This window comes from Babylonia areolata, chromosome 26 (assembly GCF_041734735.1).
Source record: "Babylonia areolata isolate BAREFJ2019XMU chromosome 26, ASM4173473v1, whole genome shotgun sequence".
In the NCBI taxonomy this organism is placed as follows: domain Eukaryota; kingdom Metazoa; phylum Mollusca; class Gastropoda; order Neogastropoda; family Buccinidae; genus Babylonia; species Babylonia areolata.
Genome location: NC_134901.1, coordinates 39161763 through 39181647, shown reverse-complemented (window position 1 = coordinate 39181647; position 19885 = coordinate 39161763). Strand labels below are relative to the sequence as shown.

General features: G+C 41.9%; 2 protein-coding genes across 5 annotated transcripts in view; both read left to right on the top strand.

Annotated features, from left to right (window-relative positions):
* The window catches only part of LOC143300152 (GDP-mannose 4,6 dehydratase-like), a 49408-nt gene that overhangs the window by 5006 nt on the left and 24517 nt on the right, over window positions 1-19885 (top strand). For all 3 annotated transcript variants that reach the window (XM_076613692.1, XM_076613691.1, XM_076613690.1), the window contains exons 3-5: window positions 6605-6692; window positions 12985-13094; window positions 16461-16653. In XM_076613692.1, the coding sequence (XP_076469807.1) occupies window positions 6605-6692; window positions 12985-13094; window positions 16461-16653 (391 nt within the window). The remainder of the gene's footprint in view (window positions 1-6604; window positions 6693-12984; window positions 13095-16460; window positions 16654-19885) is intronic.
* Window positions 222-3792, top strand: LOC143300153 (t-SNARE domain-containing protein 1-like). Of its 2 annotated transcripts, none has more exons than XM_076613695.1 (4): window positions 222-801; window positions 1783-1860; window positions 2579-2650; window positions 3112-3295. In XM_076613695.1, the coding sequence occupies exons 1-4, from the start codon at window positions 438-440 to the stop codon at window positions 3159-3161; spliced, it is 564 nt and encodes a 187-aa protein (XP_076469810.1). In that variant the 5' UTR covers window positions 222-437; the 3' UTR covers window positions 3162-3295. The 2 variants fall into 2 exon arrangements, with proteins under 2 accessions (XP_076469810.1, XP_076469809.1); XM_076613694.1 differs by having other exon boundaries at window positions 237-801; window positions 3080-3792.

The window sequence follows — 19885 nt, the reverse complement described above, 5'->3', positions numbered from 1 at the left end:
ATCTTTTTAAAACCTATCCATAAGTACTCTCAGCTTCCGTGTTCTCCAACACCATCCATGTTCACTTTGGATGCATGAAAAGTGGGAGGGGGGGGGAGGGAGGGGGGAGGGAGGTGTTTCAAGAAAGAGTTGTTATGAAGGATATATAGATTATGTAATTTGTAATTTTTTTTTTCATGTAAAGCGCCCTGGGGTCTGATGTATGGACAGGGACAATTTTTGTCTCAGACTATTGCGAAGTCTGAGACTTCAAAGTCTGAGACTTCGGGAAGTCGGAAAATCGTATGTATGGACAGAGACTTCACCTCAGACAACGAAGTCTGAGACAATCGACAATTAGTCTGAGCCTACGAGGTCAAACTATTTTTAGACGGGGAATAACCGCTCCGAGTGAGTCATTTCCGGTTCAATGCGCACCGTGTTTTTGATCGTGAAAGATGGAGACGCTTTCCAAAAGATTAAAAAAACCCAATTTTACCGATAAAGAAATGGAAGTGATGATGGAGGAGATATCAGCTGAGGCAGCAATATTGATGTCTGCACTGGGGACAGCCGTCACAAACAAAAAAAAGCAACAGATTTGGATACAGATCACAGAGAAAGTGAACGCTGTCGGTGGAAATGCGAGATCTGCCGAGCAAGTAAGAAAAAGATGGAAGGATTTGAAAGCGAGCGTCATCAAGAAGAAGCAAGAAACAGCTAAAACTGGTGGAGGGCCGGCGCCACCTCCCCTGCCTTTTGAAGACTTGGTTTTGGGAGTTCTTGGTGCCAACACCAACCTGACCACAGGAGTACCAGGAAGTAAGTAACAATTTCATTAGTTCACTTTTCAACCTTAGACGTAACAGTCAATAATTTACATGTAAATGGTGGGCTGGGGAAAGGTGTTGCGTGATTTGGGGCAGAACGCGGGGGGGTGGGGGGGGGGGGGGGGGGGGTTGAGGTCAAAATGTTTACTCACGGCTCCCGATTTTTTGGCTTTATAGGGGGTTGCTTCACCCTCTGGGTTGACATTTTAAAGGGTTTTTTCACCCCCTGTCGGAGATTATAAAGGGTTGTGACTGGTGTGTAGTGTGTGCGTGTATGTGTGTGTGTGGTGCGCGTGCGTGCAAGTATCACTGTATATACAGTAGTGTGTGTGTGTGTGTGTGTGTTTGTGTGTGTGTGTGTGTGTGTGACTGTGTGAGTAACTCTCTGTTACACACTGACACAGCACTCGATACTTGAAACTGAAGTGAATATTTTTTTTTTCAATGTGCTATTGATTCCTTACAGTCAGCACAAAGAAAGAAATATATTGATAACATTTTACCGAACTTCTCTAATCCAGCCATGGTGATGCTCTTCGCTAAGCCGTTCTTCGTACAAGCTGAGCCAGTCAGCATGCCAAGCGCAATGCCGCGTGGTAGGCCTAGGCCTAACAGTGCCTGGCTGGCAGCCTGGCACGCACCACAGATCTATATTTAGATATACGTGGAGAGAGAGAGAGAGAGATCGGGCGTTGGACAAGGGCTGGGGGGATAGATTCGAAGTCTGCGCGAGAGAAGCGCAAGGCCCACTTAACTTCACCCTTTACGGTATGATTATAATACGTGTTCTCACCCCGCAATTCGTTTCATAAAGGGTGAAACTCACGCACAAGTTTCAGTTTTTAATACGTGATTCTACCTAATGTGTACGTGAAAACATACCGTTTCTACGTTATCGGGAGCCCTGTTTACTGTGTTACTGTGTGGGCGTGGTAGAACACTTCTAACATCTTGTGCATGATTCTGTTGACAGCTGATGAATGTGACACATGGACTGGTGCTTCAGCCTCTACCACCTTGGAAGGGTCACCAGGCTCCCAAGATATGTTTGGTATGTAACACAATAAACACTACTTTTCTTTGTAAAAAGAAAATTTCAAAAAAACATACATACTTTATTATCATAACTAAAATTTATGTGATACCACATTTCACACACACACACGCGTGCGTACACACACAGACACAGAGACAGAACTCAGAACTCAAAACGTTTTTATTCAAGGATTAAGATTTTAGGCATTGCCTATTCTTCCAATCTGTCATTGCTAATCTACATCTATTACTAATAGCACACACATAAATGAAAGGAAAATGTTTTCATGCAGAAGTGTATACATAATGAAGAACCCCCCAACACACACACACACACACACACACACACACACACACACATCCGCGCACACACATGCATACACACACTGACGCTCGCGTGCGAGCGCATACACATACACACACACACACACACTGACAGCACCCCCCCCCCCCCCCCCCCCCCACACACACACTAAGATTGACAGATGGTTAGGACAGTGATTCAGAAAGAGAGGGGGAGAGAGAGACAGAGAGAGAGACAGACCGAGAGAGAGAGAGAGAGAGAGAGAACTGCATGGCTGCAAACTTATTCTATTGCATTTTTTAAAACTAATTTTTAATTTCTGAATATTACATAATTATTTACCAAATTATGATACATGACAACGACATAAATAATGCTCTGACCTAAATGATGCTCTGACCTAAATAATGCTCTGTCTGTATGCCTACAGTGCCCATTGCAGAATCCACAGCTGCTGGTGAAAGCCAAGTATTCCCAGTTGGAACAGTTTTTCAAACCTTAGGTAAAAGACTGACACTTTTGAAGTGGTTCTGAATGAAATAATTTGTAGAGAAGCAAAAGGGAAGATTGTTATAATTCATTGAAACATATTACATTACAAATACAAAGGTGCAAGGCGTATGAGTGTATGTGTGCGTGTTGGGGAGGGTATGTGTGTGTTTCAATTTGTCCAGTACCATTTACTAACATGGTATTGTTGAAAATGTTTGAGAGAAGAAAAATAATTGGAAATGAATTGAGAAAAAAATATTACACAGATATCATATACTCAGTCAAAAGACTGATCTCTCTCTCTCCCTCTCTCTCTTTCTCCCCCCCTCTCTCTCTCTCCCCTCTCTCCCCCCTCTCTCTCTCTCCCCCTCTCCCCCCCTCTCTCTGACTGTCAACCATGAAAAAATGAAGAGTACATTGAAGTGCTTTGTCTTTGCAGATATAGCAGTTCCAACACCACACATTTTACAGCCAGCAAGTCAAGCCGGATCACCTCAGCCCAGTACATCAACAGCCAGTAGAAGAGAAAGGCCAGCCAGCACACCTCCACGTGTCGAATCCGCTCGTGGACAGGCTAAGACTGCCAGACGTAAACTACTGCATGGAGCTGAAAAAGATGAAGATTGCATCTGGGATAAGTATGTTGCAAGCCAAGTTGCAAAGAATGAGTTGCAAATGGTTTTGATGAAGGAAGCACTAGAGGAAACCAAACAGCGCAGGGAAATGCTTCCACTGCAGAAAAAAGCACTCGAGTTAAAGATTCAACTCCTCGAACAGGAGGTCAGTGAAGGTAAAAAAAAGCGTTCTTTCTCAGAATCGGAGTGAAATTATTGACCTTGATTTGACCTTGATCTTTATATGACACTGACCTCTCTATAACCCTGACATTGTCAGTGTCAGACTGTTATTCTAATTCAAGGTACCTTTTTTTTCCTATTTCTTTGCTTTGTGGTCTAGAAATCCGAATTTGATTTCCAGTCTCATCTTCTTTGAGCCATTGACCAAATCAGAAAGCTTGTATAACTTCCAGGCTTCATATATGTACATTTGAGACTGGTGTGTGTGTGTGAGTGTGTTCTTTGATCCATGTGCTTGTGTTTTTGTTTGCTTTATTTACTGACTTTAAGACAAGTCATCTTAATAAAATATTAAAACTGGAAAAGATTGTCTGTCTGTCTGTCTGTTTGTCTGTCTGTCTGTCTGTCTGTCTGTCTGTCTGTCTCTCTCTCTCTCTCTCTCTCTCTCTCTCTCTCTCTCTCCCACTCACTTGTTTGTGTGTGTATCACTTAGTACCTGTTTCAAAAATTTTCCTGAATAATCCTGTCTCGAACTGCTTTCCCAGCTGCTGTCCTTGCTCTTTCGTTGCCAATGTTGGGTTCGTCGTCTTCGTCAGCACTGTCATCATTGCTGTCACTGGATGATGAATCAGAAGAATCACCCGCAGGTGGAGGCAGACGCAAGTGCCTTGCCTTGTTGTGCAGCATAAAGCAGACAATGATGACCTTGCAGGCCTTTGTAGGTTGAAAACGAAGTCCAACTCGCAAGCAGTGCCAACGTTGTTTGGTGACCCCAATGGCCCTTTCAACAGCTGTACGTGCTGAACTGTGGGAGAAGTTGTACTGTCTTTCCCTTCTTGTGGCTGGATTTCTGACCGGGGTCATCAGCCAAGGTCTCAACATATACCCGCTATCACCGAGGATGATTCCATCCACTGGCCTCTGGTTCCTCTCAAAATCCCTGTAGAGTGTAGACAGACGAAGGATTCTGGCATCATGAACTGACCCAGGCCATCTGGCAACCACGTTCATGAACACGAGGTCAGCATCACAGACCACCTGAAACAGTTAATCACTTTGTAAAACTAAGACTTACAGGTTAAAAAAAAGAAAATACGTTGCAGCCAAATTTAATATATCTATCATCATGTACAGTACCACACACTCACTTTCTCATTTTGCCCTTCTTGTTATACAACACTCACATGCAACCCAATTTATTTTATGTTTAAACCTCTCATTCTCTCTCTCCCTCTTTCTCTCCCTCCCTCCCACCCCCCACCCCCGCCCCTCTCTCTCTCTTACACACACACTATAAAATCCATGTGTCTTATACAAAAACGCACATCCACCCATACACATTCACTCACAGTTTTGTTCCAGTCATCTGTAAACATCCACAAGCTCAAAACTGTCATTAGGAGCTCTAAAGTGCAATACGAAAAGGAAATACAGGCTGTCACAGAATATTCAACAGACAATATTAACACGACATAAAAGAGTCGTAAAGGTAAGCAGTCGAAATTCAGTCCAAAAATGCAAGGCAGGCCTTGAAGTAGGCCTAGTTGTTAACAAGTTTAATGATATTTATCAGTAAGCGAATAAATACATTTATTGAATAATTAACACATCAATGGAAAAATAAATAAATTAAATATGTATGATGGGAATTCAGAAAAAAATAAATAGACCTGTAAAGAAATAAACATTAATAATGATGATTTTGACAAAACTGGTAATAATAAACAGAAAAAAGCAACAGCAGCAGCAACGACAATAAGTAAACAATGATAAAACAACAACAACAAATAATAATAATAAGAAGAAGAAGAAGAGAGAACATGCCAAAATATAAGTAATGTATATCATTCGAAAAGTATATGTGATTTGAGAATAAACAAACTTACCTGAACATTTATGGAGTGGAAATTCTTGCGATTGACGAATTCGTGCTCCTGCTCATGTGGCCTTTGAATGGCCACATGAGTACAATCGATGCAAGCAAATACACGGGGGAAACCACACATGTTGAAAAACTTCACCATGCTGTTGTCCGCTTGTCGCTGGGTTGGTGCCCTTATGTATTGACGAGATAGCCCGAAGAGAGCATTTGTCACTCGTGTGATCGTCCGACAGACCGTACTTTGATCAACCCCGATGAGATCTCCTACTGTATTTTGAAAGGTACCAGTGGCATAGTACCTCAGTGTAAGCAAAACTTGCAGCACAGGAGTGAGTGCGCCTGTTCTAACTGCTGGAAACTCCAGCTCCTCTTCAATCTCGGTTGTCAAATCATAGATGGTTTGACGATCGAATCTAAACTTCTTATAGATTTGGCGATCATCATAAATTTCCATTGGATGACTTGTGTCCCTGAAAATCCGTGGTCTTCGGCGTTGCCTCCGACGATTGTGTGCGAGAAAGATGACTGCCGCCATAGTTGTTTTGATAATAGGCCGAGACAATGGCCCGTCCGCCTGCTCTTTCGCGGGTGTAAATTTGGGCTGGTTTAGTCCCAGCTTTAGACTGAGACTTCGTATTGTCCGGGTCCATACATAGCTACAAACGCCGTTTAGTCTCAGACAACTCATATAGTCCCAGACTTTCCGTATTGTCCCTGTCCATACATCAGGCCCCTGAGCTCTTTGAGAGAAAGGGCAAACTATTCATGTACATTATCGTTATTATTATTATTATTAGTAGTAGTAATAGTGGTAGTAGTAGTATCATTATTACTATTTTGAGTTCTGTTTAACTGGTTTTTAAGAAGTGACATGTTCTGCATTGAAGTGGCCCCTTTGGTGTGGGCTGGGCTGTGACTAATGTCAGCAGCATGATTTGATACATCATTACATGTATGAGATCCGTCAGAAAGACTGGTTGGGTAGATCTTCTTCTTCATGGGTTGCAACTCCCAGATTCACATAAGTTTGATTTTTTTTTTTTTAATAGACATTTGGGTTTAGACTTAACATCAATGCTGTTTTGAATGAGCAAGGTACTTAAAGTGTGACTGAATAAGCAAGATAGTGATTTAGAAACGCGATTTCCGAGTTCTAGGTTAAGATGTGGAAAGACTTGTAACTGATGTCATTGTGATTTGCGTAATTCCAGCAATATTTTAATGGTGGGCATGTTTAAAAAACACACTTTTATTTAATCTTTTTTCAATTATTTTTTTTTTTCAGGTGCATGGAATCATCCGAAGAGCAAGCACATTCAACACAGGCAGAATCGAACATCTGTATGAAGACCCCAAGACTCACAAGGAAGGCTGTGAGTTTGAAACTGCTACTTCAATTTGTGTCATGTTTATGATGACGATGATGATGACATGGATACTTATTTAGCACCTATCCTCAGTCAGAGACCAAGCCATAAGCGTGCAGTCATTTGCATTACAGTCTGCCTACCTGGGTAGAGTCGACTGATAGCTGTCATTGGGCGCTCATCATTCGTTTACTTTGTCATTCAGTCGGGTTTCAGTCATGCAAACCACACACACACACACACACACACACACACACACACACACACACACACACACACACACACACACACACACACATGGATCATAGATCTTTAACATGAGTATTTGATCTTCTGTGTGTGTATACACAAGGAATGAGTTCAGGCACTAGCAGGTCTGTATGTATGTTGTACTGGGAGATCAGAAAAATCTCCACCCTTAACTCGCCAGGTGCAATGAGGCTCGAACTCGAGGAAACTTGCACCACCGCACCTGTATTGTATAATTTGTCCCAGCAGATTTTTCTGGGTGAAATAAGGGCTTCTGTTCTCAGTAAGAGCACATTGCTACATTGCAGTGGTACTTATGTATACATTTTTTTCTCTCTCTCTTTCTGAAAGTGAACTTATGTTAACTCATTCTACTCCAGGTACGAGTTCCAGGTACCATGATTACTTCCCCTGTGGACCTTGTACGAGTATTCTTATAGTCACACCAACACGCTTTTCAAATTTCGTTAATTCTTGCTTGGTACAGTTGGCATTCTAAACTGAAATGTTTACAGATTCATGGAAACATGAAAATGAAGCTTTTTTTTTTTTTGACTGATTAAATCAATAGTTCTCCATCTGTTTTTGCTGTTTTAGTCAACCACCCTGTTTTTTTCTGCAGTGGTCTTATGCAGTGCTGGTCTAGGGGATTTGTAGTGGGCATGTGGCTGTGGGGTAGAATGAGTTAATACCAAAATGGAATTTCTCCACAGAAATTTTGTGAGGGACAAACCTTTGGTTGCTGTGGGTTCTTTATGTGGGCTAAACACAGTGCTGCACACAGGTCTTCTTCTTCTTCTTCTGTGTTCACTTGTATGCACACGAGTGGGCTTTTACGTATATGACCGTTTTTACCCCGCCATGTAGGCAGTCATACTCCGTTTTCGGGGGTGTGCATGCTGGGTATGTTCTTGTTTCCATAACCCAGCGAACGCTGATATGGATTACAGGATCTTTAACGTGCATATTTGATCTACCATCTGCAGCGTTTTCGTGACATTACTCCCACGCCACTCATTCCGAGTCCCCAATACACAGCCACATCTGTGTTCGTCTTTCGCAGCCCCAGTGCTGACAGTCTGCAGGGAACCATCGATGATAGGTCGCCAGGAGGCCACACTCCAGTGGAGGCCCTGCACTGTTGCTGAGTCACTTTGGTGGTGTTCAGTAGTGCCTGATTGAACGTACTCAGGACACCACCTACTAAGACCCCTGCTGACGACAATAATGGCTTAGTCGTGGAGCCAGGCTGTGTCTCATCCAGAGTGGAGGCCACCACCACGTCCCTCCAGCGGCAATGCCACATGAATCCGCCAACACTGAAGACCTTGACAAGACTCACCCCAAGTGCAGAAGTGAGGGGGTATTGAAACTGAGGTCACCGTGGTAGCAGGGCATAAAAGGCCACGTAATTTGGTTGTTTTTTTTTTATATTGATGATGAAGAGGAAGGATGATGATGATGATGATGATAATGACAATGCTGCTGTGGAGTTCTATTTAGGTTTGGGGCTACGTGACAAAGCTGTACTCTATGCTTCCTGTCATGATAATATCCCGGCATCAGTCAGGCCCGAGAGATACAGACACTTGCAGTGTTAGTCAGGAAATTAGAGCAGCACACTCAAAAACGCATCTGTGAAGTAGATGATACTGGACTGTGTGGTCCCAATCTTCCCATTTAAGCCCACACCACACTCCTGTCTGGGTAGGAGCCAGCCGCGGGTTGAAAAAGCCACCTTCGCTGGGATTTGAACCCACATCCTCCCAGCCATCAGTTCACAGCGCTAACCACTTTGCGACTGGTGACATATGACTGTTTTACCTGGCTGTTTGGTACGTTGTAGATCTCTGGTGATTAAACTTTGATGTATTTATTCAGTACCTGGATGTGTCAAGCCTTGCGATCAGGTGATCAAGAATTAATTGTATTCACAGTGTGATGGAATGTAGGACTGAACACGCGATGCCTGTTGTGAAAGCGACGCTCTTTGGCATGTTTGAAAAGTGAAAAAAATCCTCATGTGACTATTATTATTTGCAAGTGAACTGTGGTTGAAATGTGAATTTTTTTTTTCAGTGAGGTAATTTCTGCAGATTTTCCTTCGGTGTCTTAACTCTTTGTAGTCGAAAAATGTTTTTTTAATTTTTATTTTTTATCTTTTCCAAAATAGGAATGAATGTAAAGAGGTGTAAAAATATGTCAATATGAGCAAAAATCGAAGCGTGCGCTGTTCCTTAGAAGTCAGAGTTCACATTCTGAAGCCCTGTACTTTGTGTGTGTGGTGGTGTGATTTATCAGGGGATCCAGAACATACATCTCATCTGGATTCAGGTTGTTGTTCCTGTCTGCCGTCTCACCACACTGGTTTCCTTCATGGAAACAAAGTGATAATCCCACTTTCAATTCTGTTATGCATTGAAATAACAATAAGGAGAAGTAAATCGCTCTCTTTACAAGGTAAATAACTTCAAGTTAGTGCTGCTGATGCTACCGAATCAGAAAGCACACAGGTAAGTAAAAGGAACTGAAGAACAAACCTAGACGCTTCCTCAAAAAAAAAAAAAAGAAAAGAAAAGGAAGTTCTGGGCCTGTCCAAATGCCGATCATTTGACATGTGCACACTGCGGCAATGACAGAAGAAAAGCGCAAACGAAAATGAGCTTTTGCTAGTCATGAATATATGTATGCTACATAGAATATACGGACAGTATAGAGAAAGCACATGGTTGCCTTGATGGATTTTTGACTCAAAATGAAAGAAAAATGAGGCTAAGAGAATGAAGAATTAAACAGCATTAAGGAAAAGTAACTCTCTCTGTTTACAATTTACTAACATTTTTTTCTTCTGAATAATATATGTTGCTCAACAGTGTGCTGTGCTTTGTTCTGTGTGACCCTCCCCCTCCTCCTTCCTTTTCTCTCTCTCATGTGTGTGTGTGGTGTGTGTGTGTGTGTGTGTGTGTGTGTGTGTTGTGTATGCGTGCCTTTGTGTGAAGCTTGGCATCACTTCAACACATAGAAAGTAGCCACTTGCTCAGACTGAACTCTTTTTGAGGACTGTGACATCAGAACAAGACAAACCAGAAGTAGACTGCCTGTATTTCTTTGCAAAACATATGCATAAGAATTGCAACGGTGGTATGGACTTGTGATTTCTGAGAAAACAAATGGCAAATTGTATTCAGATACATTGTATAAAGAAGTGCACACATGCAGGCACACACACGTGAACCAGGCAAATCACAATAAACAATTTGAAACAATGTCAGATAGTCAGGATTGCCTGTTTATTCGCGCTCACTAGTACTACTGTTCGTCCCCACACACACAAACGCATGTGCACACACACACATACACACACACACACATATATTTATATCAAAAAAAGAAATATTGAGTTCTCAATGTCTGATTTATTCGGGTAACTTCATGTCATTTTCTTCAGGTTTCTTCTCATTGAAACTGCATATAACTGGTGTCTCTTTGTCATTCAGTTTCATTCTTGTAACTGAACACAACTTGATGTGTAATTCTTGTTAGTGTACATACCTTTATGTTTTATTCTTGTAATTGTACATAACACTTAGTTATTCTTATTACTGTACATAACTCCTCCTCAAAAGAGGAAGCGCCGGGCCTGTCTTTGCTGCTGAGTGCACATATCAGATGATCGGTATAAGGATCTGGGTTTGTTCCAATGTACCTATTATTTACCTGTGTGTTAGCTGAATTGGTAGCGTAAGCAGTACTGACTTGAAGTTGAAGTTGTGTACCTTGTGAATGGAGAGAGTTCACTCTTTACCCTTTTGACTCATTTGTGTAAACAAAGTGAGTATGTTTTAACCAGGTGTTAGGTTGTGTGTGTGTGTGTGTGTGTGTGTGTGTCCGTGGTAAACTTTAACATTGGCATTTTCTCTGCAGATACTTTGTCAGTTGACACCAAATTAGGCATAAAAATAGGAAAAATTCAGTTCTTTCCAGTCATCTTGTTTAAAACAATATTGCACCTCTGGGATGGGCACACACACACACACACAAAAATGAAGCCTAATTATATGCAAACTGCATTTACTGTTATATTTCTGTTTTTGTATTCTCTAAACTTGGCACTTTGATCTGATATTCTGACCCAACAACAAGAGCAGTCATTATTATCATTTTTTTGTTCAAACAGGAACTTCTTTTGCTAAGCATGGAAGTTTTATTTATTTTACAAACGTTTTGGTGCAGAGGGTAAAAGAGGGAAATTACTCTGTAATTAATACTAGGGGACTTAATTCGCTTTAAACTGATCTTTCTCATCTTAAACATTACATTTTGAAATTATACACAATACATAAAAAGCTTGGATTTTTTTTCATTGTATCACAAGTGAGCCTTGAAGGCCTTGCCTCTCGTGTTAATCATTTCATCTCCTGGCCTAATTGTTAATTTTTAATGTACATAACTCCATTTTCATTTCTGTTAGTTTTATCGTGAGAGATCTGCACTGTGTGCGTGTGTGTGTGTGTGTGTGTGTACTGAGGTGTTTCCACCTTCACACAAGCTGACACTGCTGGCCTGTCTGTCTCAGTATGACTCCCTTTGTCTCTCTTTGTCTATCCTTTTTTTCTCTTTTTTTCATTGTGTCTCTCAGATTTGTATGTTAATTTGTCCAGTTGTCATTATGTGAAAGTGCGTGTGTGCATGTGTGCGTGCGTATGTGCTGTTCTCAGTGTTCTGTGCTGTTTTTTTTTTTTTTTTTTTTTTTTTTCACCTTTCCACATGCTGACACCCCCCTCTCTCTCTCTCTCTCTCACTCTCTTCGCCTATGCTTTTTCTTTCTTTTCTTACTGTGTCTCTCAGATTTGTTTATTATTTTGCCCAGTTATCATTATGTGAAATGTGTGTGTTATCATTATGTGAAGTGTGTGTGTGTGTGTGTGCGCGCGCGTGCGCTGTTTTTTTTTTTTCCAACCAGTTGTCATTATGTGAAAGTGTGGGTGTGGGTGTGAATGCAGTTTTGTCTGTTTATCAATAATACATGTTCCATGCTTATCACTGATGTATTGGAAGCATGTTGCTGGCAGACTCTGTGTGTGTGTGTGTGTGTGTGTGTGTGTGTGTGTGTGTGTGTGTGTGTGTGTGCATGATGTAGTTGTTTTTTCATCTTCACACAAGCTGACACTGCCTCTTCTCATAGTCTGTCGTATCTTTGTTTCTTCTTTTTTCCTTGTTTGTCAATGTGTCTCACAGATTTGTATGTTATTTTTTCCAGTCGTCATTAAGTGAAAAGTGTGAGTGTGTGCGTGTGTGTGCGTGCGCGTGCATATATAAGTATGGGTGTGTCTCACTGGTTGCTTATTAGATCATTTACATTATTCAGTTTAACATCAATAAGCAACAGTGATCTCAAGGATGTCATCTTTAGTCAGTGCTGCCTCTGCCACCTGCGACAGCATCAAAAAGAGGTCACAGTCTGAGTCCCCGTGTGTGCGGATCACAAACAAGAGGCTAGCTTTGCATCATGCTGGCTCTACGTGGCATGCGTGTGTGGTTTGTGGTGCTCTTGTGTCGGTGAAATATTTTCAGCAGAGAACCAAACTTTCGACTAAACGGCTCCCAGCCGAGCAGCTTTAGTGCTTGCATGAAGGTGTGCGTGGTCAGGGCATCCGATGATGCATGGACACACGTTCCTGACAAGCTTTGTGAAAGGAAAAGACGCTAGGAAATCTGGTTTTTGTTTTGGAAGCCTCTTATTATGCATAATTTAATTTATTATGCATACTTACTGTTATATATTCAAATACCCCTGGTGAAAAATTGATGGATTGACATAGAGACATGTCCTAGGTTTATGTGAGAGTGATTATTACTGCTCTTTGACCTAATTTTCTTTTCTAGTTTTTTTCCTTTTCTTTTTTTCCGGTCCTACGAGATCAGTATTGACAGTTCTAAGCCCAAATATGGCCCTGTTTGCTTGGCTGAGCTATGCGGCGAAAAAGAAAGAAAAAAAAGAAAGAAAGAAAAATGGGAACCCTGTGGATTGATTTTCAATGTGTTTCAGCCATGCATCTGCACTATGGGGACATGACGGACTCCACGTGCCTGGTGAAGATCGTCAGCGAGGTCCAGCCCACCGAGGTCTACAACCTGGCTGCTCAGAGCCACGTCAAGGTCAGGGTCTTGTCAGGGTCAGGGTCTGGTCAGGGTCAAGAGTCTTGTCAAGGTCAGATCCAGGTGGACGGTCGAGACTTGTCTGTGTCAGAGTCCTATCAAGGTCAGAGTTCAGTTGCCATGGTCAAAGTCTTGCTAGGGTCAGACTCACATCAAGGTCAGAGCCATGTCAAGGTTAAGATGTGCCATTTTCTGTCAGTCTCTCATCTTTTGTGCAATATTTGTTAAGTTTTGATTGGTGTATTTTGTCAAGGTTTAGTCAGTTATTTTCTGCCAGTCTTATATCCTCATTATATATAGAGAGAGAGAGAAAGAGAGAGGGTTTTTTGTTTTTGTTTTTTTTAAATAAGTTGAATTTTGCTTTTAACTGACATTTTATAAACAAATGTCGTTTTCAGTAGTCTTATTCAGACTGAACAGTTGATTTTTAACTGGATAGATACGTTGGCAGAAGCTATCATTCATGACATCTTGACTAAATTATTGGTACTAGCATTTTGGAAAATTTTGGGGGGGGAATGAAGCTCCAAAATGAGCAGGTGTCTGGGTTAATAAATGTCAGGGTGCATAGGACATTGGAAAGAGAAAAATTAGCTTGTTCCTAGGTGTTTTTCTTTTTGTCTTTGTGTATTTTTGGGTGGTGACTTCAGTTCACGCGCCTGCACGAGTAGGCTTTTACATGTGACTGGTTTTACCTCCGCTGTTAAGGCAGCCATATTCCATTTTCAGGGGTGTGGAGGGTTTGATACGAAATTCAGATGCTTAGGTCACGTGTTGTAGCTCAAGGACACTTAATAGGACATTTTGAAATTCTATTGGACAAAGTGTCTGTTTTTTTTACTTTTTAGGTACACTTTCATTTGACATTGCAAACATATTGACCAAAGAACATGGTTCTTTGTTTCTGGCAAGTTTTCCTGACCCAGAGTAAATCAAGCGCACAATACACTTTTTCAAAGTGATTTCTTTTAACTTAAAACAAAGTAGAAATGTTGTCAGAATGGGTGATAAGCTGCTTACTGATTGGCTTGAAATAATTTCAAAGCTGCTTGTAAATCCATAAAAGCAGAGACATTTGGATGCATCTTAGTCACAGACATTGAACTTTCAAGTCCGACGTAGCAAAAATGACGTTTGGATAGTTTGAATAAAAATGTTTGATTCATTTGGATGCATCTTAGTCACAGACATTGAACTTTCAAGTCCGACGTAGCAAAATAATGTTTGGATGATTTGAATAAAAATGTTTAATTCATTTGGATGCATCTTAGTCACAGACATTGAACTTTCAAGTCCGATGTAGCAAAATAACGTTTGGATGATTTGAATAAAAATGTTTAATTCATTTGGATGCATCTTAGACACAGACATTGAACTTTCAAGTCCGACGTAGCAAAATAACGTTTGGATGGTTTGAATAAAAATGTTTCATTCATTCATTTTTCAGAGGCTGTAGGTCCAGCGTCTGCTGTCCGACACTCAGATGAATCCCTGGATGTGCATCCCCATTCTTCATTCATCTTTTTATTTTTTATTTTATTATTATTTTTTTTATAACGTTTATGTTCAAAATTTTCAATTTTTACATTACAAAACATACATAATTTGTAATATCTACATAAAGGGAAAAAAAGAAAGAAAAAAAAAACCTGAAGGGAAAAAAGGATGCTATGAAGAGAAAAAAAATGATAGAGTACATTAAATGAAGTATACAAAAGATAAAATAACAAAAAAATTATACACATGTATACACTTTTTCACACACATAATTATACAATAATCTTACACACATAAGCATATAATACATACATGCCAGAATTTGATAAGCTTGATGAATTGGAGGTTGCCATTATCATTGGACAATATATTTGTCTTCCACTGAGATGTAAAATATAGACTAGATCTAAATCAATAATGTAATCGCACAACATGCGGTTAGCATATATTTGTCACTTTAGTTTTTGTCTGTAAACATGGCTTCATATGGAAACCATCTAGTGATAAAGTCATTATTGGCAAAGTTTTTTCGGGCTACATATTCTTTAATTGTGTATCTGAATTTCAGTTTATTATTAGAAACCTTGCTGAACAGGCACAGTTTTGTTTAACTGGATGAAAGGCCCCGATCGGAGCCTTACTGTTTACAACCGTTTCAGATGAAGAGCCTCGATAGGGGCCTTGGTTAGTTTTTTTGGAGTGGCACTTGATTTCCATAATGACATTATGAGCTACAGATCCTTCTTCTTCTTCTTCTGCGTTCACTCGTATGCACACGAGTGGGCTTTTACGTGTATGACCGTTTTTACCCTGCCATGTAGGCAGCCATACTCCGTTTTCGGGGGTGTGCATGCTGGGAATGTTCTTGTTTCTATAACCCACCGAACGCTGACATGGATTACAGGATCTTTAACGTGCGTATTTGATCTTCTGCTTGCATATACACACGAAGGGGGTTCAGGCACTAGCAGGTCTGCCACCTATGTTGACCTGGGAGATCGTAAAAATCTCCACCCTTTACCCACCAGGCGCCGTCACCGTGATTCGAACCCGGGACCCTCAGATTGACAGTCCAACGCTTTAACCACTCGGCTATTGCGCCCGTCGAGCTACAGATGTCTTGACTGACCTTTCCACGCTCCACTGTGCCCAACAAACGCGGTGTGCATTGCTGTATTCGCGAGCAAGAGAGTTATTTTCACAGTGACTGGTTCACGTGTATAGTGCGTGTCGACAGTGGCGTCTGACCCAGTTTCGTCTCAGTCACAAGGCAGCAACAGATTTAGATGAATGGCTACTGTCGTAGCTCTATAATGTTCTGAATTTTATCTGTTTCAAGGTCTTCGTGCTTTCTTGGATTTGTTTACAAGTCATCAGTGTGTGCAAATTTTGAACAAAATGTATGGATACTTTCATCATCTCACTACATGATAGCAAAAGAAGGAAGTTTATATTTTGTCGCCAAGTAACTTATGTTACTTCCAGTCTGGAAGTTTTCAGTTAATAAATTATAACATTTGTTTTCTGGCAATTTTATTTCTTACCCATATTTACAATTATGCAATAATCTTACACACATAAACATATAATACATACATGCCAGAATTTGATAAGCTTGATGAATTGGAGGTTGCTGTTCACATTATCATTGGACAATATATCTGTCTTCCACTGAGATGTAAAATATAGACTAGATTTAAATCAATAATGTAATTGCACAACATGCGGTTAGCGTGGGGGGGTTGGGGGGGTGGGGGGTGGGGGGAACGTCAGGGGAGCTAACTGGCAGTACTAAGTTAGTTATCTTGCATTCTTCATTCATCCTTCTACCTTGCTTTCGCTGTCATTCTCTATGTTCTTGTGGTGCAGGTGTCCTTTGAGCTGGCTGAGTACACGGCAGATGTGGACGCCACAGGAACGCTCAGACTTCTGGACGCCATCAGGACATGCGGTCTTTCGCAGCAGGTTCGATTCTACCAGGCCTCCACGTCGGAGCTGTACGGAAAAGTGCAGGAAATCCCTCAGAAAGAAACCACGCCCTTCTATCCTAGGTCTCCCTATGGTAAGAGAAGTCACTGTGTGTGTGTATGTGTGTGAGATGTTTGTGCGTGCGTTTTTTTGTCTTGTTTTCTGGACTTGATAATTGGGCATTCTTACTGTGTTGTGTATTTTTTTTTCTGGCCTGTTAAGTGTGAGATGCTTGGATGCTTGTTGGCAGTTTTTGGTTGTTTGTGGTTGTTATTTATTATATGTCATTACTTTTGTGTTAAATATGATTGTGTTTATGCTCAGGTAAATTTTTTTTTTAAACCAGTAGAGTGCCCATAAGACGTCAGCTGATGTCCTGCAGTATTGCCATTGTGTCTATGAGACGTCCACTGACATCCTGCATATGTTACGATTTTTCCTTTATTGGAGTTTGGTTCACTTCACATAAAAAGACTCTGAACAGTTAGCTTGATGTGTCTGGATTATAAAACTACTATTTAATTACACATACTTAACCGTGACCCAACTAGTGCAGACTCCGGCAGGGGTCTGACATTCCTGTCCTGTGCAAACTATCCGCCCATGCGGAGCAGACGAAACTACGGCCGATAACCTCCCGGAAGTAGGTAACCTCCCCTTTGTCCCGCTGGTTATCGCCCTCTTTTTCCGGCAGCCATCATGACTCCTGTACCTGTGCTCTTCATACGGCTAAGTTTTTTCGTATTTTCTGTCTATCGATTCTCTGGCGTTCTTGTTTGTGGTCAAATTATGTCTCCAACCAGGTCACATAATTATGTAGCTCGATTGGGGAATCGTGCTAAAATTAAGGCGCGATCGCAATCGATTCACTGACACTCTGGGCCCTCTACTCCTGGCCCTCTAAACAACGCCAACCCGCCTCCTTCTCCACTTCCTCCGCTCCCTCCGGTCGACTCCAGACCTCCGCCACCTCCTCTGGTGACTTCTAGAGGTTTGTGGTCACACACTCAGGTCAGTGTTACCTTTCATGTCATTTTTATCGATCTGCGAACTCACTCGACGCGATCCGCATTTTCTCGGCCCTGCCAGTCGGCAGTGTACGAGTCGATCTCCTCTATCTCTTTACCATACCCACAGTTGCACCAATGGAATGGCCACAATCCCTTTGGGGGGGAGAAAAAAAAAAAAAAAAAAAAAAAAAAAAAGGCAGCTTGTCTTGGATCTGCACGTTAGACTGGGCCCAATGTGCGATGCGTCCGTGGTGGCGGCCGTGACATCGGATCACGCGACCCCCAATAGCGACCGAGGCGTGTAGGGATGCCCTCCCCTGGTGTAGGGAGGAAGGTGGACCACTAGGGGACACGCTTGCCCATACACGTGCACCCCTCCCCTTGTCCGGATCACCCGATCCAAGGGAGGCAACCCCTGCTTCGGCACCCTTGCCGGTGACTGCCGCAGTTATTTCCCTTGCACCGGCACTGCTCCTCGCCTTCAGTGCGAGTGTGTGCACGGTCCTACCAAGCTATGCGGTGATGACCCCATCTGCCACACCGCCGAGTGCTGCTGTTTCCCATCCACTAATGGTGTCTCAGCAAGCTACTCAACCAAACAATCAGCAACTCATCGCTAAACTTGCTGCAGCAATTATGCACCACTCTGCCTTCCGGTGCCGCGTCTTGCGCCCACAGAGCAGGTACGTGCACGCCCCATTGGAACTTCGGCAGTGTTGGATTCTTCTGCCCCATTGCCTAACTCTGCTGTTTCCCAGACTAATATTGGCACTTCCACGTTGGAGTACCTCTTATATCATATCATATATCAATATCAAGGCGTGCAAGCCTGACAAGGCCTTTTACCTGCTTGAAGTGGGGAAGAAAAAGAGAGTCCCCACGTATGTCTGTTGCATTTTTCAACATTGAGTGCGCAGTGCTTGAAAAATCAGAAAATATGTAAATGAGTTTTGTATTTAAAGTTTTCACAATGAATATCAAGATAATTCTTAAATGTATTAATAACTCGATCCTGCCTCTCGGCAGTGCTCGGGCCGATCTTGTCTATCACTTTATCCGTCAACACACAACTGACAACTGAACGTCGGTCCTCTCGCAGGAGCTATTCGCGAGATTGGACCGCCGTTCAGCAACAGGGGGATGCACATCCCACGGCAAGCCGACGGACTTGTCACCCCCTCGCCCACGACGCCCATAACACTGGATTACGGCGCCGTCATGCCACAGGCCCCGACCGTCTCGCGTCCGATGGCAACCAATTCGGGTTGGGATGCCCACGGCACTAAGGGGCATTATAATTATTCCCCTTGCGCTCGTTTTCACCTGTGTCGGTTACGGTGGCATCGAACCACGGACTCTCACACAGAACATGACACTCCTCCCTGTTCAGCGAGGACACGTCGCACAAGGGGGATATGTGCTCTAAAGACACATTCCTTTTCGATGATTTTCGGCGCCAAGGGAGGCAACTCCACATTCGTAACCTAGGCGCTCGAAGCTGTGGTTAGTTTCGCCGACACAGCACATCACTCCTGCCCCCCGTGCTGTCCACCAACGATGTTTTCTTTCGGTTTCTCATTGGGTCCTCATGCCCAGTCAGGGACTTTACACATCTTTGCATAGCAACTGCACTTTTCTTGCTGTTTCTCAGGTTATTGGCTACAGGAAATGCATCACAATATTTCCCCTTCTATCCATTTGATTTATTATCACAAGCAACAATCACGAAATATATATAGAAAAATCTATACATATTTAAAAAAAAAAAAAAAAAAAAAAAAAAAATATATATATATATATACATATATATATACACACACACACATATATACATATATATGAGATATATTGCTACATTCATACGCATTTCTGCTTTCACGTATAGATGCGTACTTATCCATCGGTATACACATGTGTATGTGCTTATGGGATAGGTTCAGACGACTTTCATATTAACATGTACAATTATATTTCTATCTCAATTCATTGACATCTGTTCATTGAGATTCCCTACATAGCAATATAGGCACACTTGCATTTGCGGCCTTCTGTTCACAATGCCCAGAACTCTCTGCCTCTACGTACTGGCACTTTATTCATATGCGTATGTACATCTCATATGTAGGTGCATGGACAGATTCCTTTCCATTGATGATTATGCACACTTACCCACTTACTTGGGTATATCGGTGCACGCTACACGTATGCTTATACAGCCGCTTATTTCTTGTGTCTCGATCTCTTGTCATTGGCATACTTCTGACATCATCACTTGAGCTGATGGAAGTTTTTATTCCCTTGGCACATATATGTATT